This window comes from Perna viridis, chromosome 1, assembly GCF_037379345.1.
Source record: "Perna viridis isolate PV_CMFRI_1.1 ecotype Kerala chromosome 1, ASM3737934v1, whole genome shotgun sequence".
In the NCBI taxonomy this organism is placed as follows: Eukaryota; Metazoa; Mollusca; class Bivalvia; order Mytilida; family Mytilidae; genus Perna; species Perna viridis.
In genome coordinates, this window is record NC_142445.1 from 29,957,003 (window position 1) to 29,976,141 (window position 19,139).

General features: G+C 32.4%; 1 protein-coding gene across 1 annotated transcript; it reads left to right on the top strand.

Annotated features, from left to right (window-relative positions):
- The first annotated feature begins 1,237 nt into the window (after nucleotides 1-1,237).
- Nucleotides 1,238-11,662, top strand: LOC148628278 (fibrinogen-like protein A). Its single transcript, XM_088564713.1, has 4 exons — nucleotides 1,238-1,342; nucleotides 7,864-7,960; nucleotides 10,637-10,801; nucleotides 11,107-11,662. Exons 1-4 carry the CDS (start codon nucleotides 1,316-1,318, stop codon nucleotides 11,346-11,348), a joined length of 531 nt encoding a protein of 176 aa, XP_088420839.1. The 5' UTR covers nucleotides 1,238-1,315; the 3' UTR covers nucleotides 11,349-11,662.
- Nucleotides 11,663-19,139: the final 7,477 nt, after the last annotated feature.

Genomic DNA, 19,139 nt, shown 5'->3' on the forward strand with positions numbered 1-19,139 from the left:
AAAAAGATACAATCGACCTTATTGTCAATATCCATGTCTGTTAAACTGATTTGTTTTCAGTTGCATTTTCGTTGGTTGAGAATATGCTTGTGGAACATCGTCTCTTAATATGATGTATCGTATTTTTTTGCAATTACTTCTTCTTCATATTATTTGTCATGTACTAAAAAGTGAAACTGACTCCGACTATTATCGTCAAAATGAACCGTTTACCGATATTCAAGTGTTCGACCACAGGCTGTGGGAAAAATATGCAATAAATAATCTACATTGCACAAGTTTCTGTGTTATGCCAACGGACTGTAGGTCTATATCGTACAATAATTTAACTCGGGTTTGCCAGGGATACAGTGCTGACTTTCGGATTGAAACTGTATCAAGCATACCTGAATACGGATGGGTTCACTATGATAGTAAGTTTTCTTATGTAACCGTCCTGTGATATGTGTAGATAGACTGCGGTGTGAGTTTTCTAGATGTTAAGAAGCAGTCTTTGTAAGAATCATGCAAATTCCGTAAAATGTAGTACACCTAAAAAAGGCTACACATTTTTATTTTTGTTATTAAGTTGCCTTATATGGTTATATGGTGAAATATATGATTATTTATTCTAGAATCTCTGCTCTTAGGAGATAAACCACATCTGAAATCCAGCAGTTTCTATTGTATTTTAGTGTCATTTACATAGTTATCTCCCTTGGGTTTGAATTATACAGTGCATTGATTTTTGTCTCCTATGAACAAGGAATATATGAAACGGCACATGTTACTTTCGGTTTACTATGACATTTTAAGCAAAATATCAAAAAATGAAAATAAGTTTTCCAATCAAGAATCACATTTTGCATGATTCTTAGCTGGAGTACTACTTAATATTTTTAACGGTTTAAGTTTCAGATCTGTAAGACAGTTAATGCTTAACTTGTATGTTTCATAATGAGTGGAATTTTTAAATCGCAAATTATTAACTTACTTGATTTAAACATCATAACAAACGGTCCTCGGAGATTTTGAAAGATACTAAAATTAAATAAAATGGTTTTTTTTTTCGAAGTCAAAGTTTCATGAGTTTTTCCTATGATTCTTTCGGAATAAAAATGTAAGTACGAATATATTATGTAAATAACAAGCAAATAAATAATGTTTGAAACGCTGTTTTATACAAGGTGACAAAATAATGAATAGTGTTTTATTTCATCATTTATTTTATCATTCAGCAATTACTCAAGGTTGTGAACAAGCCAAACGAGAAAGGTCTGGGATTTATTTCCTGAACCCAAGTGAAACAGTGGAAAGTTTTAAAGCGTATTGTAATATGGACGTTGATGGCGGGGGTTGGTTGGTAAGAAAATTTTTTCTCGCAAGTTTTAAGTACAACGGTCACCTTCAGAATGAGCATATTAATATTAAAAAAAATCACGTTTTAACACTCGAAGCGAGCTCATAACCCTTTGACAGACGGTTGCTTGTTATTTTCACACACACACACACACACACACACACACACACACACACACACACACACATGTATATATATATATATATATATATATATATCCATTTCTTTTATTTTGCTTGCTTATTACTTGTCTATGGCAGTAACTTTTACCTTTACTTATTTGTTTTTGAACTGGTAAATGTTTATAAAAATTTAAAGAACAGAATGAAAAGTATCATTTTTTATGGAGAAAAAAATTTGCTAGGCCGTTAAAGAGCAGTTCTCCGTAAACATCAAAAGTGGTGTGGGAATGATTAACACAGGGTTTTCAGTATAAAAAATTAAGTGACTTGACACGCTTTGTGCAAGAATTTGTAAAAATATTTCGAATTCACTTATCTAATTTTGAATAATACTTATTCAAAGAATTATTTATTTAGATATGATTAATTGAATTTGATTAGGATATTGTAACAAAAGTAATTAATAATGCATAAAAATCTGGATTTTTTAAAATTGCCATTTTCATCTTTTTTTGAAAAAAAAATGGCAACATGATAAAACGCAGGCATCGAACAATTTGTATTTTATGAAGTTTCATCCTTCCTTCGCAAAAAAGAACATAGAATGTGGTATACTTTTCGGGCAAAATATCATAATGTAAAAGTTGTAACTGTAGCAATTAGTGCATAAATGCATAGAAAGCAATTTATTTAGCTCTAATTATGCCACAATTCTTGCGTTGCTCAAATATCAAAACACGTAATCTAAGTGTTTATTTATCTGAATAAATATTTTGATATGTTTCTACAAAGTATTGTTACTATCTTAATACTATAGCTATACGATAGAGAGAAATCTAAATGTATGTTACATGACTTAGTTAAGCTTACAAATGCAAGAATGTGTTAGCTTTGTTTTGTGTTTTTAAATTACCATGCAACCCTGATCCTGACATGTCGTTTATGAAACAAAATGGTATTGCGGCACATACATACCACCGTTTTTAGCTGGTACTTGTATTTTATATAAGTTTCTATGTAATTATAACTTTTTAAACGAAGTGTCACATAACAAATTAAATACATTTGTAATAGGAAGGATTTAAACCGAGCCCATCATGAAATTTATTTACCAAACTTTTTTGTGGAGTTTAAAGGATTTTGAGAGTCCTAACAAAACCAATTTTTTCTGACTTTTTTAATTCAAATTACTTCATAAATATGCCTGCTCAGACGCTTTTACATGTATAAACAGCTAGATAAACAATGCTATCTAATAACAAAGGTTCTTTGATGCGTATGTCTTTTTTCCATATCTGGTCTTTGTCCCTTGATTACATTCTTTGATTACCGCTATAACCTTGGTTCCCTTGAATACTTTTCACACCACTAGGTCGATACCGCTGCTGATGGATTTTGTCTCCGAGGGCATCATCAACCCATTAATACAATTTTAAAATTTATGGTTTTAACAAGAGGAATGAAAGAAAAACTGGCTCGGACGTTGCACAGTATAAAAAAGGTCTGAACATGACAGCAGGTCGGATACACTGTTGTCTTGTAAGACTGTGGTGTCCCCACTTGGGAATCTTAGCACGCTGACATCTGGTATGGATAGTTCCCCGACCATTGTTACAAAAAGTACCCAATCACAGGTCCGGTTTGCAGACCATCTATTCCAGTACAAAAGATTCTGACTATTTCTAAATAATCAAACCATGTTCCATCACTCTAAATGATACACTTGACTACAACGATGACAAACCACATTGTACTTTATCTAAACGTGTTATTAAAATTGCAATACATGCAACATTCTTATAACCGATACTTATTTCTCTAGTTCCCTTACAAACAAAGCTTTCCATACATGAAGTCACGATGACTTACGTTGCAAGTCAACAAACTTAATATATGGATTAGAATGCAACTTTTGCGGTCTTGTATATGTCGGTGAAACAATTAAACAAAAAGAATGTGCGGTTATCGTTCGGGAATTAATACCACCGAATTACCCACAGCTTATCAACATTTTAATCAACAAGATCATTCAATCAAAAATCACCGTCCTACGAACAGTCCCGTTCTAAGTAAACGCTATCGTAGGAAAGAGAGGAGTACTGGATACGCAGACTAGATACTGCAATTTCTTACGGATGCAATGACAACACCAAAAGTATAGGAAACCTTTCAAGCCAATATAAACATATCATAAATGTGATGAATTTATTTGACAAAAATCCAAGACGGGAAAGGAGTCATGGTCATCGACACTATACGTCACCTAAAATACATGATGTCTCAATAGATGTTTTCTATCCTTTCATACAAAAACATCATTTCTTCTACTACCGTTTGTCAACAAAGGCATAGATGCAATTAATTTGGCTAACATCCTTCATCACAAAAACATTACCAACAAAATTCCACTGTATTTCAAAGACAAATACATACAATTTTTTTTTTCATATTGCTATACTTCACCCATTGCATCCAAAATTTTCAATTATAAATGGCTAATTCAGAACCTCGAGATTTAGGACTTCAAGGCTAAACCACATGATTGTTCTTGTAAAAACTCTCCATTCAAATATGTCATTCCGGTCACGTTGTCACGGGAGATTTAACCATTATCAAAAAACGAATCTCTACGTAATATCCTTTCTAAAGGTCCAAAGTACCGTGCACCACGCTCCATAAATTGGAATTATAACTTTAAAGTTCTTATGGATGCCGTCGAGGACTACACGAGAAAACGGATAAAACGAGAACAAGAAGACATTGTCAGAGCGGGGTCTTTTACTTTGAAACGAATGAAAGTTTTTAGTAGGTCAATGAGTGCCAATGCGACATCAGTTTTCAAAGACCCCGATGCAGCAAAAAAACATACTGCTACTACACTCTCCAAAGAAGAGATTATGGAAAACCATAAATCTGTGCTATCCTCTTTTGGTCTCTCAACCAAGGACTATATATAAAAACCTATGATTTTTCAACGCTGTATACTTTTATTCCCCATACTCAGTTAAACTCCCGGCTTAAAATCATTATAAATCGTTGCTTTTCCAAAAAAGATAGTACACCTAGATAAAATATATAGTTCTTGGTAGAGATACCTCATACTTTGTAAATATACAGAAGAAGGTGTTTACAAAATGCTGGAATTTTTAATCGACAACATATTTGTCCAGTGTGGTGGACGCATTTTTCAACAAACGGTCGGCATTCCAATGGGAAAAAATTTTGCTCCTCCACTTGCTGACCTATTCCCTCACTCTTATGAGGCTGACTTTATATTTGATCTGATCCGGTTTATCCATCTGCGCCATGAAAACTGATTTGTTCAACGTGTCATAGGTTTCTTTTCCTCTTTCGGCTACCCCGGACTTATTTTTATGAGCAACTCGGTAGGTATTTTTACAAAAGCAGAGGACGCTTAAACTACCGGTGCACCTGGTCCATGCTTCCAGTTTTTAGTGCAGCCCGATTTCTTCATTTACTTTTGCTACTTTGTATGTATGATTTTAGTTACTTTTTGTTCTTTGTTTTGTTTGTCTTTTTTCCTTGTCTAGTCTTTGTTCCTTGATTACATTGTTTTGATTACCGCCAGAGCCTTGGTTTCGTTGGTTACTTTTCTACTACTTGTATCGTGAAGACAAACTAAAAACTGTTGTCCTAGCTCTGCATTTAAGTCTGGATATTGCAATTCATTTCTCCAGTTGACCAATGCCAAAATAAAAGTTAAATGAGTTTCTTAACTTTTATACGATAACTTGCCTTGCTAAGGGAGATGTGATTGCATTTCTGGCAAAATAAAACTTAAACAATACCAAAGCCAACAGTTGCATCTATAAACCATTGCAACAATCTTGAAAGAATTAACTTTTGAAAGTTGTTATACATCTTTACAGTTTCTAATATTATATATCTTTTTAAAGAGAAAAATCATGCAATATACAATATAAGTACATATTTTTGTGTACATGTATGGTGAGTTCATTCCGGAATTGATTCCTCTCCAGGCAACCAACTTCCTTTACCTGCTAATTTCAGTATGAAGCTTCCTCAGCTGTTTATGATTGAGTCTGTTTGAATAACCCCTCATTAATTTTTAATATACTTTTTTTTCAAAATTATAAACTATTACTGAAGGACTCAAGAAATAAATTTAGTTGAAAATAATATATGTTGATAGATATGAATGCACTGCGTAGTTGGTGCTTTTTAAAATCTTTTCATCTGAAACCACTCAGTTGATTATTACCAAACTTGGTCATTCTAAGGGTATTTACTTTGAAAAATGTGCCGATTACATAAAACTCAAGAGGAAACATGGCTGCCATTCCTACTTTTTCTTGCCACAGTCGTAAAGTTGATTTCTACATATATCTAAAAACTATTAGAAATATTGGCAAATAAATGGTGATTCCCGTCGTTAGCGCGAAGACCTCTACATTGTAACAAAGCTGTTCGACGACTCCTTGTTATAGTTATTGCCCTTAAAAGTAGAAAAATGACGTGTATTTTTTTCCAGGTTTCAGTCTGTATCTTGAAAATTTTTAATAGATAGAAAAAAATGATGTCTGTTGATGAAACGATCCTTATGATACGGCATATAAAAATTTCTATTTGTTCAAAGTTGTAAATTAACTAATTGGAGTTTTTATTGCTTTCAAAAGGCGCAAAATGACTTATTTATAGTTTTCAGCGAATATCTTAAAACTATGATAGATAGAAGATGGAAAAAATACATTAAATTGGTGAAATTATCTTTAGATTAATCCTACAAAAACTCTTTGTTTTAAATTCATTGGAAGACTCTTTGTAAGAGTTATTTTGCCATGAAATGAAATAAATTGAACCAGATGAGCCAGCAGGCACCGCACCCGAGGGCCTCTAGTTTCTATCATACAAGTATCTTGACTTTAACAGTTTGAATAACGGTTAGATAATTACACAAAATTTAAGATAACATAAAGTTAATAGTCATTTTGTGATTTTTATTGTTCATATTACATCAGATTTCAAGAATATTGTGTGAAAATTTCATAGGTCATTTAAAAAAAAAATGTCATTGTAACCATTTTTAAATTATATAATTTTTATTTTTAGAAATATATATTCATTGTATTTTGTTTTATCTTTCATAGAGTAAACTTTTGTCTTTATTTGATATTAACAATTTCTTTGTCGACAGTTGCGTTCTGTCTTAAATCTTACTTCAAATGGGTAAAATTTTTAGTTTTTTACAGAAATTGATAATGTCTATTTTCTAGTATTTTAGAATCCCTTATTTCAGAACACATATACATGTACTCTTAATTTTGTTTAATCTTACAAAAACATGTACTAAGCTTGCTTTAATAATAACTGAGGTCGCTTCAGATGTGTTATGACTAAATATGTCTACATCTGGTAAAGTTACTTCTGGAAAACGTTTCAGTGACAAAATCTAGGTCAACGGTTTCCAAGGCAACATAATGTGTGCAAAAGGAAATTCATATAATTTTTGTTCAGTGGAGCCATACTATGGGCTTATACACCAAATTTGGTGACAATATGACACAATGATTTCCCAGCCTTTATTGGTTCCTTTGATACTTACAGTGAAATACTATTTTAAAAAAATGCTAAAAACACTCTCCGAGTGCTTGTACTGCTTAATTTTAAACTAAATGCATGCCATTGTTGTATTATTGATAATCTGCAGTCCTGTAGACAAAAACCAGTTGTAATTTATTATGTTATTGCGAAAAATCGTATTGTGACGTCTATCTGGTTTGACAACAAAGCATTTTCTTCCCCTTTCTTGATCATACTGACGAATGTTTCTTTATCTATCGTACAAAACAAGACAAACGGAAACTCAGTTGAGGGGAAATTATTTTGACGTATAATAATATAGATATGCAAAATCATACAAATAGTTTAAAGATCCCGCAACCGTCTATGATTATTTAGACAGCCAGTATATCTATTCCAACGCTTATGCTCCAACAGACTGACTGTCGAAATAACCATAAACGGCCACCGGAGAGCTTATAATTATATTGTAAATATTTGCACGGAAATGAAGTGTCATTACTAATGTGTAGTCGAAATATAATATCTTATTTTGCTAAAAAATATACTTACAAGATAATGAGAAAAATAGTTACTTTCGAAATGGTACTGACAATATTATCTCAATTATCTTTCTAAAGCTGACGCACTCTACAACATTTAAATCGAAGGAACTATAAATCTACATATCTCAATTCTTTCAGTGTTAGGATGATAACTCGGAATATACTCTACTTCATTACAATGAATTGATATGTTCTAATGGGTTAAATTATGTACACATTATGTAAATTATATATACATATATACATTACAAATACCAAAAATCGAGATTAAATTATATATATGTCACATATTTAGGTTATACAACGACGGCGTGATGGTCTGACAGACTTCCGCAGAGGTTGGGCAGACTACAGAGAAGGTTTTGGTGAACTGGAAATGGATTATTGGCTAGGTGCGTAAATTTAAGATTGTTTTAAGTCCATTTATTTCAGGCATTTCTCCCCAAAAGCAAAATGTAAACATTTGTTTTATTGAAGGGCCAATCCTTCTTTGTACGGAATTTTGAAGAAATGCTAGTAAACTCTGTGACATTGATCGTTTCCATGCCGGTACTACTTTTGCCATTCCAGGATAGAGGAGGAACGTCAACGGTACGGAACTGGAGCTGCTCTGGAGTTTGAAATGCTAGCTGTTTGCATAGCTTTGTCTACTAAACGGCCTATACGGTGACCAAATAATAATGCCTCACCTATAATTTATAAATAGAATATGATTTGGTTTGAAAATGATAATACCATTGCTACAATGAGGACAGTACAATTTAATTTTGTTTCACTCTGACACGTAATTCAATTATAAGCCGATGTCTAAGTAAGTTTCCTGTTAATTTAATTCTTTTATGATTATTCCTTAAAATAGTTAAACCAACTCGCTATGGTAATACATACGCAGTTCTTCTTTACCTTATAGTGTAAGTGTTTTTTTATTCAATTAACAAATTCTAATTTCTATAGACTGAAACAAAAACTAGAACAAATTCAATGGGTCTTATATAAATATGTGTTAAAGATTTCCTTTAACCTAGGTCTATCTCCTTACTTAAAACGCTGCAATGCAAAGCGATGGTCATTCGAAACAACGTGTGCGAAAAGACAGACATCCTTTACATGTGTAAAATATTTAATAAGGGTTCAATTGCATATCCGAGGGAAAATAAAACAAACAAAGAAACAAACCCTGCAGATTATTGTTCTTTGAAAATGTAATTCAAATCGACATTGAGATTTATGGACTTGACTTACATAATTCCATTTCAAATCAATAGAACAAGATTTAAGAAATTAAGTTAAGATTTCTTCTGGTAGATTTCAATATATATAAGCATTGAAATATAATAAAAGTCATATTTCCACCAGTGGCTATGTGTATATATGTATTTGTCAAAACTATTTGAGAACAACACTGTTACTTTTTAAAAGCAACAATTTTAAAAAACAATTGCATTAACAATATCGAAGTGTGTGTAATATTAAGTTTTAATTACTGGAGCCTCCATGCAATAAGCACTTAAACTTTTAACATTTTGATATATTTTTGTGTCCAGGAAGTGCTTTGATATAATGAAATAAATATGAATCTAAGGCGTCGTAGGTTACGATACAAAATGTTGCATGGTAGTACCATAAGTATACATATCTATTTACCCGCTTTGTACGATACTTTGGCTGTTAGGGATGAGGTCATTTCATTATATGACTTTGTTGATGAAGCACGGTTACGTAACATTATTGTTCATGTCTCAACGGAAATATGCTATACTACTGAGAACACCAGTATTTTAACTGTCAAACAACGCACGTTATTTCCAACAGAACGATTTTGAGCTATTTATGTTTCAGAAACTCGTTGTCGTGTCTGTCTGTTTTCCAAGTCTGGTCTTTGTCCCTGGATTGCGTTTTTTTTTTTTTTATTTCTGCTAGAATCAATCTTGGTTCCTTTGATTACTCTTTGTAGTTGATATTCTTTCTTGGTTACCGAATAATACCTCTATGCAATTCGAATAATTCGCCGTCTTTTTTTTTTCTCAAAATCATTAGTTAGCAGTCTAGGTATTTTGCTCCATTTTTCATTAAATTACATTTACACGCTATTCATTGTCGAAACACTGTTTAGCATTATATCAATATCAAACGGTACAATATGCATACATTGGTATATGTGTAGGCATTTCTAGATAGACTTATTCACTGAAATTTAGTTTCTATTAAGTTGATATGAACAGAACTACGTGCGTAACACTTGCTTTCAAAGTATCAGTGAGTACTAAATTTGAGCCACATCAATTTTATTCAATATTTCAAATCTTGGCAATAGTTTCCTTGAATTTACTGTTCGAATTTGGGTGGAGATAATCTCATCAACTTGAAATTCTAAAGGATACATTATAGACATCAGGGGACGGTCAAGATTTACCGAAGAATGCATCATGTGTCCACAGAGATAAGTTTACCAACACAGAACTGTAGTAACACAATTAAAGTTAATATTAGACTGGGTTTCTCCTACGAAATTGAAAATTATGATGTTCGGTATCTGACCAATGAATTGACTACAGATATTGAAGTGTTTCAATATAAACGATATTTATTTTTCATTTATACGTGGCGGCGTCACATACATAACAATTGTTCAAATATGAAATTAAAATTCGTGAACAGTTTATTCCTACTGATATTTAAAATGTGTAAGATAACTTTGTCCAATATGAATTGTTCAAATCCGATGACATTTTAAATCCGGATCACAATGTTTATATTGTCAAATCGGCTTTGATGTTGATACTAAAACGATTTTCTATTGTTTGTAGTTTGACGAAAACAATGATTTACTGCCTTATTTTGTGTCAAATATTCTTCTGAAAGTTATCGTTCCTATTAAATAATTGTTTGTTTTCGAAGTCATGAGAAAATACAATTTTTTTCAACATAGAAATTAAAAAATACAATTATCAGTATCATGTCATCAATCAATTAAATAAAGCTGAGGCAACAATAATACTTTCTATTATTCGAAAGATTTTTGGACGACATTTGATGAAGACTATCATGTAAGGTATTTTCCATTGAAGGAAATGATAAAATTCACCAAGTGACGTTTAGTGGCCGCTACGAGCTTCGTGTTGATCTTGCTGATTGGACAGGAAACACATGGTATGCTATTTATAAAACATTCAAAATTGACGGGGTCTCTACAAAATACCAGCTTACAATTGGAGATTACAGCGGAACCGCAGGTTTGTACAATACACATGCTTTTTCATATAAAATTTAGATGTCGTCGTGTGACAAAAAGATGTACAGAAATATCGTTATGAAACGCATAGTTCATATAAGAATTACGTTGATTTAATTTTTGACTACATTTGAGGACCGACCGGAAAAGTGTAATTAGCAAAAAGCTCATTGTTCCATGTTTTTCGGTGAAACCAAAATCCGTTGATGTTTATAATCACCGTTTTCGCTTCAATCCCAACTCTTGTATGTTTACCTTAGTAAAATGAGATAAAACGAATAAATTATTGCTGTTATTGTTTTATAGGAGACTCAATGGCTTACCATAACGGTATGAAATTCACTACAAATGATTATGATAACGATGAGTATGCCCCTGAGGTATGTACTACAAATCATGGCGGTGGAGGTTGGTGGTACAAAGAATGTGACACCGCAAATTTAAATGGTCTCTTTACCGAAGGCAGTGGTGAACGGGGTATTGAATGGACAGCAGCTATGTCTGGTTATTCAATGAAATACGCTAGAATGATGATACGAAAATATTGACTTTAAGTTTAGTATCTTCCTTTTTTCTGGACACTTTTCGCTCAAAATTAGATGAAATTTTTAAAGTAAGTAAAAAAGAAAAAAAAAAAACAGTACGATGTGAACGCCATCTATGCCTTTTTTGTTTTAAGTGTTCCATTACTATCAAAAATATCAGCTTTACTGACGATACTCGCTGCAACCAAATGTTACTCGTCGAACCAAAATAGTTTTTAATTTGTGCTTTGATGTATTGAACTAGAAAAGTAGGGAAACTAAAGGAACACATGTCCTTATTGCAACCTTTTTGAGACAAATACAAATTTATGTAAGTATGTTTTTGTGTATGTACAATGAAGGTTTAAATTTAAACTAATTTGGGATAAAAAAAGGTTCTTGAAATATTTTTAACAGGTACAACACTTGTTTACTTTTAGAAAAGTAGAAATGTTCAAACGCACAAACACACACACTGCATTTTAGTAATGTGTTTTAGTAAAAATAAGGGCTCTGTTGATTGCCGATTGCTTTCTTAAACCGCTTTTCAACCCAATATTTTTTGTCCAACAAACCGATTGAACAGCAGGTAGCTGATACTGTGAACGATAATTGCAGAGGGTATGTGTGATGATGATAAGTGTATATGCCAATTGATGTCATAAAATATGTCAGTTAATTAATGTGGAAACAATTTAATGCTATTAGGGATTGCATGGATGGTAGTGTTCCACACTATGTTACTTGAATTCCTGCCCCTAAACGTTTGTATCGTTAATCAACTTGCCATGAGTTTTGGTAGCATGAATAAAGACCATACGGCCGAATGACAATTTTTTGTTTTCATGTATTGACATTTTTGTGTCTAAATGATTATCATTTAGTGTTGTAGCGGATTTATTGACCCGTCTGTAGCATGCTCCTGGTATTCCTCGCAAAAAAGCTAAATCTTTTTTTGTATTACACAATATTCAAATATCATGTGCAAACGAATGTAATTGACAAAAAGACGTTTACACCTAACACATTCCTCGAGATATTCACCACGATATTGTCAGGTTCCAAATCGAAAGCAACTTTTATTCAATATTTGACAGGTATATGGAGTGAGCAAACCGCAGATAAGAATATTACTATTTTTATGAAGATGATTGCTTTATCTTCAAAGGTGTATTGAGCTCTTTCTTGATCTAAACATTCAAAGTTTAATATCGGATTTAAATGTGTTGTCTTGTTGCTGTATGCTGTTTCCTATGGTTTCATTACTACAAAAACATCTACATGGATGCAAAAATATGTAAAACTGCGGGACATTATCTCGCTTCAAAAACCCATCAATAGTTTATTTTTTCAAAACTAAATCTGTCCATGACAATATGATCGATAGGCATAACAAATGCAAACCCTTTTAAATCTTTTTTAAGTCCACTGTAAACATAGCTGAAATATTGGAATCGTACGTTTTCATGATGAAATATATCATTTAATGTTTTAAATACCGTCAATTCATTCAAATATCAATATGGGTGAATGTGTGTTGTTTGAAATAATAGTTACATCTTTACAGAATTTTCATATTGAAATGTACGTTGTTTTCTTTAATCACTTTGCATCACTGAAAGGAGGACAACTGAAGTACTTACGAACAATGGAGGTTAAAGAACTTGTTTGAGAACTTATGCTTAATGGTTTTTGACCAATCAGGGAAATATAGTTAATCAATTTAAACCTTATTTAATCTATAGAAAGGAATTGGTTTCCTGGAGATCCTAACTTATATATGCATGAGTGTAATAAAAAAGTTCCAAACACAGAAACTCTAAACAATAGTCAAAAGGAAAGTCCGTATAGCAAGTGGCAACATTGAGAAAAACAATCGGAAAATTGGAAACTACCGCAATGGTTCTGGCTTAAGAATTTCTGAATGAAATGATTGGTAAACCAGTTTGTAAAGCGCGCTTAACTTCCAGCTTCCATTACAATTAATTATTCAGTAGATTTCAATATAGACGGGCAGCATAAAATTACCACCGGCCGGAATTACATTATCAAATGACCTAAATACAATTAAGATGCAACAAAGAAGGCACAAATTTAAAAATAAGTCTTGAACATTTTGGAGTAATACGCATCAAATTCATGATAACGATAAGGTTCATTTAAAAAAACTAAATAAATTAGTTGATAATATTAAGATACATCATCTATTACATGTTTGTCAGAGATAAAATACGCTCTCGAAGGGAACGATAATGGTTGTACATATATAATCAACTGGGTTCAGTACACTTATGGCGAAAATAAACACCAATGTCCGGGTTGTGCATGTAAATCGGAAGGTAAAAACCATCATAGCAGCTTCATTCTCGTTTCTTTGTGAATGCAATTAAAAATGACACCCTTCTTGGAAAACAAAAAAAAACTACTGTGATGATCAAATACAAATCGAATCTTAGCTTTTCCAAGATAGCGATGGTCAAATCATGGCACCCGAATATTTACAAAATTGACTTAATCAGCTTATCAATACCTGACAATTCGACCCAAAGACATTTCGGACCATGACAACCCATCTATCCCCACGGTTGCAGGACATCTCGACATATTTCACACCATACAAAATAATTTGCCCCCACTCTGTCAATAAGCACTATAATGCTAGAATGCGTGGTTGTTCAGTATTACTGAGTCGTCGTGAAATGGCATAAAAAGGAAAACTTCATTTTTTTTGGGAGCATTGTCAAAACGTACTACCCCCTATTTTTGAAAAAATACGCAGCTTTCAGTCGTCTACCAATAATATTTTGAGAGATTTTTACATAATTAGATTTTCCGCTATTTGTTATATTTGTCTCTTTTATCCTTGTTCTCTTATTTTGTTTAATTGTTTAAGGATATAAAAAAGGGAGTTGTAGTATGATTGCCAAGGAGACCGTCATCAACCAAACACCAAACAACAAGCAATTAAAGTGCTGTCTTTGTAAGAATCATGCAAAATCTGAAAAATGTGATGCACCTAAAAAAAGGTTACATATTTTCATTTTTGTAATTAAGTTCTTGTATGGGTCTATACTATGAAATGTGTAATTATTCATTCAAATCTGCCTGCTCTTAGGAGAAAATCAACATTGAAAATACAATAGATTCTATTGTATTTGAGGGTTGTTTACAGAGTTATCTCCCTTAATTTTGAAATATACAGTGCATTCTATATAATTTTTATCTCATAAGAACACGGGTTATATGAAAAATTGAATATGTATTCCTGTTTACTATGGCAATTCAAACAAAATATCAAAAATAAAAATATATAAACTTTTTACCCATGAATCACATTTTGCATGATTCTTAGCTGGAGTGTTACTTAAAATTCCACAGGTCATCACATGGTCTTAAATAGTATGCAAACCCCATACCATAAAGCAAGCTGTAAAAAACTCCTAGATCAAATGAAGTGAAACTACTCATAAAAGATGAAAATCGACCTATTCTATATAGAAAAAAACGTAAATCGAATAACATTGAACATAAAAATTAATGAAAATCACTGGATTACAGGTTTCTGGTTTTGGACAGGCACATACATTATATAGCGGGGTAAATGTATATAAGCGCTCATCCCCTTCCAACCTGAGATCCAACAATAAAACGAAATATAATAATCTGTCGATTTTGCTGCTTTTGTTCAGTCATTTAGCAAATTTTCCGACTCCTCTGGTTAATTATAGCATGAATAAGTCTTGCACTGTGATTCCCACTTTTCTTTTCATAATTTCATAAACCACAACTTAAGATATTATTTGAGAACTTTTTACGAAGTTCTTGTTATTTCTTCGGGATTTTTTGATAGATAAAACATACTAAGACAAAACCTATGGAAAATACATGCATTTTCCCCCAAATTTTCAAAGCTTATATCGACAAGAACACGAGCACACTGACCCATCATATTTTCTATTTATATTTTTCCAGCATGAACTATCTTAAAAGTTTTCACAATCCTTTGAAATCCTTGTTTTTCAAACAGAGCAACGGTCATTTTTAAGTGGTATAGTTTTATTATTATTTTTTTAAATATCTGCAAACCGTACTGTCTTATGCTTGTAAGGGAAAAGGAAACGCGTAAAATGTGAAAATCACGCTTCAAAATCTCTTAGATATTTCATATCGTTCATTGTCTTTTACGGTTCCTGAAATAAATAGTTCAGAAGAGAGAAAAGAAATAAAGAGTTGTTTATGATATTTGTTCTTACAACATTGTTTTCCCTAGCACTTTATGTTTGACGTCCCATTTCATCATAGCAAAATATCTGTAATTAAAAATGAAATACTTTCAAATACATTATGATTCACCATTATCAGAAGTTTCAAAGTCGTTGTAATTTTTAGCTTAACTGAAATTTCCAGGTCATATTCAAGATCTGTGTCAGTAGAATAATCAGTTATCGGTGATCTTTATTTTCCAAACAAATACTTTAAAGGAAAAAACTAAAAAGAAAGTAAATAAAAGGCCAATTTTAATGTTTATTTTGTTTATTCTGAATTTGCTCACACTGCATGGCTACTTAAAACAATTCCATATAGAAAATAGATTTTTTAATTTTATTAGAACGAATCTAATATAACGTGTTGTTTTATTGTGTGTACTTTTATGTTCTTCAAGTTGTTCAATTTATTTTGAATCGTTTTGGTGCCCTTTTCAAGAATTTCCTAATGTTTTACGTAAGGGACTTTTGATTCTTATTTGGCAAAGAGGAAATACCCCAAATAACTCCGGCCTTCTTTTGTGGTGTGGCACCTCTGGTATAATATCATTGAGATCGTTTTCAATTTATTATCTGTACATCAGGAAAATATTCGATTCTAGCACATGTTGTGACACTCATTTCTTATCAGTTCAAATCACAACACCGAAAATCAATCCTAGCGATCATTTTGTAGTATTACAACTTGTACTACAATTTCAAGGGTCCATTTACCTATATGAAAGTTATTCGTCCGACACCATGCTGAAGGCACGTTTCTGGCCATTTTCTAGGCATGTGTCACTATTTATATGCCTTTTAAAATGACAAAAAATTCACAATTGACAACAATATTACATGCACTAACAAATCGTAAATAAAACAAGCATAAGAAACACTAGTATTGTTTTGTAACCAATCAAAATATATTTTAAATTCATTACACAGCACGATAAAGTAATAATTAGAAAATAAAAATATGTCAAGTAGCTATGTTAATGACACAAATAAAACAATATTCATTATTAGATATTATATATGGTTAAATTATTCTAGATTGAAGTTGTCGATTCAATTTCACAGTTCGTACAGAATATCTTTGTTACAGGTTTCTATGTGAATGTGCTCTGACTCATTGGGGTATTATGTCAAAATGCCATAAAATATGGTAGAAAACAATGAAAAGCTACATTTTGTGTATCTAGTATGCAGATAAATTTGGCATATCCAATGATCCCCACCTTTTGTTAAATATACCTAACCCGTTCTTCAACATAAATCATTTATTGTAAGGGAGGTAACTCATACAACAAGAAACCAAACCAACTTTCGTTTAAATACTATGGCCGGTTCATATAAATTCATACATTGTCAAAACTAAAGTGATTCACGGGGGAAAAAAAACCCCACCGAACAAACAATCCTTAAATTTGTTTTGATAATTGTCCTTTCTATATTCAGATCAATACTTCTGAAAAAAATATATATTTATCTCCCACTAAAATTTAAAAAGAATCAAACAAAATAAAGAACGATAACTCTTGCAAAGTGCCAATTTTATGCACAATCTATATAATTTTAATCTCAAAAGTTCAACTACCCATTGAAAATTTAAGACTGGTTATGTGATCAGTAATTGTTTCTGAACAAGAAAAAAAGTGAGTTCGGTAGGTTTTTGACATGCATGAATCTCCTCCAGTGTGAGTTTTATCAAAACTGATATTTAAGATGAATATTAAGTGTGTATTAAAATAAGAAAAAAACCCAACAGGTGATAAATATTTTTCGGAAATATCACTTTTTATCTTCAAGTTAAGTAATCAATAATATAACACTTCTGTATATGTTAGATATATCGATTCCTTCTTAAGTATATTTCTGTCTGAAAACGGGCATATTGTTATTCATCGCATATTAAGATAATCAATGAACTGTTCAAATACATTTGTCACATCCTAACAACAACTCTTCTTGTGTTCATTTCAATGGATCTGATCTGCTATATTTCGTGAATATTTTTTGATTAATAATAATGCAAATTCTGGTGGGAAAATCTCCCGTACGTATCTGAAGTGACAAAATTTCAAACGTTAAGATTCTATCCATGTAAAAGAGTAATCAAAAGAATGTAATCCAGGGACAAAGATCAGACATGAAAAACAGACATACACAACAAAGAACAAAAAGTAGCTAAAATCATACATACAAAGTAACAAAAGTAAATGAGCAGCTCGGACTCCACTAAAAAAAGGAGCATAGACCAGGTGCACCGGTATGGTTAGCGTCCTCTTCTTTTGTAGAAAAACCCGTTGAGTTGCTCATAAAAAAAGTCAAGTCCGGGGTAGACAAAGGAGGAAAGGAAAACTATGACCCGTTGAATAAATCAGTTTTCATGGTGCTGATGGATACACCATAACGATCCACGAGTTCATGCTGACGACCATAAAACTTCTGTAGTGATGACTTCAATCTTCTAGTAACATTACCCTGTTCCAGAAGCCTATTTGTTAGACTTCTAGCGCGATACAAAAAGTCTGTGTAGTTTCGGCAAGCTCTGGCATAACCTATGATTTGTGATATGAACACTCCATACGTAGGAGCCGAAGGTATGTTGCCACAGATGAAAGGAAAGTTGACAATTCCGAATGAAAAGTCATCACGTTTGTCGTAAAGTTTGGTCAATAGTTTTCCTTTACCATCGATTTCTAAGTGTAGGTCAAGATATGAGGCTGACGTTACAGTGTCTGTAGTATCCTTTATCTCAAGTTCTTTTGGGTAGGTGTGATATATCAAATCCCCGAAATTAGGATTGTTTAAAGATAATACGTCATCTATATAGCGGAAACTGAGATTGAAGGATCTAGCCAAACGATATTCTTCCTTTCTGATCAGATCAGCTATGAAGTCAGACTCATAAGAGTGAAGAAACAGGTCAGCAAGTAAAGGAGCACAATTTGTTCCCATTGGAATGCCGACCGTTTGTTGAAAAACACATCCACCAAACTGGACAAATATGTTGTCGATTAAAAATTCCAGCATTTTGTAAACATCTTCCTCTGTATATTTGGAAGATGATTTGGAATTATTTCTTACAATGTATGAGGAATCTCTAACAACGATGTATAATGTTTTTAAATCCGAATTTTAACTGAGTATGGGGAGTAGAAGTATACAGTGTTGAACAATCATAGGTTTTAATGCTATTATATTCAGATAATAGTCTTGAACTGATTGTCTCCAAAAGATCTTTCGATTTTTTCAGAATCCACATTGAATTAATACTACTACTGGAGTAACAAGTGTTGTGGTAGGACTGCAGACCCTCTTTGACAGTTGTGAGTATAGAAGTTAAAAGTTTTGAAAGAGGTTTGGTGGTACATATTGCAGATCCAGCTATGAAACGTTGTTTGTATGGATTCTTGTGAAGTTTAGGAATCCAGTACATAGACTGTAAAGCACAATCATCGTCCTTGGTAGAGAGACCAAAAGAGGATAGCACAGATCTATGGTTTTCCACAATCTCTTCTTTGGAAAGTGTGGTAGCAGTATAGGTCTTATCACTGCTATTATT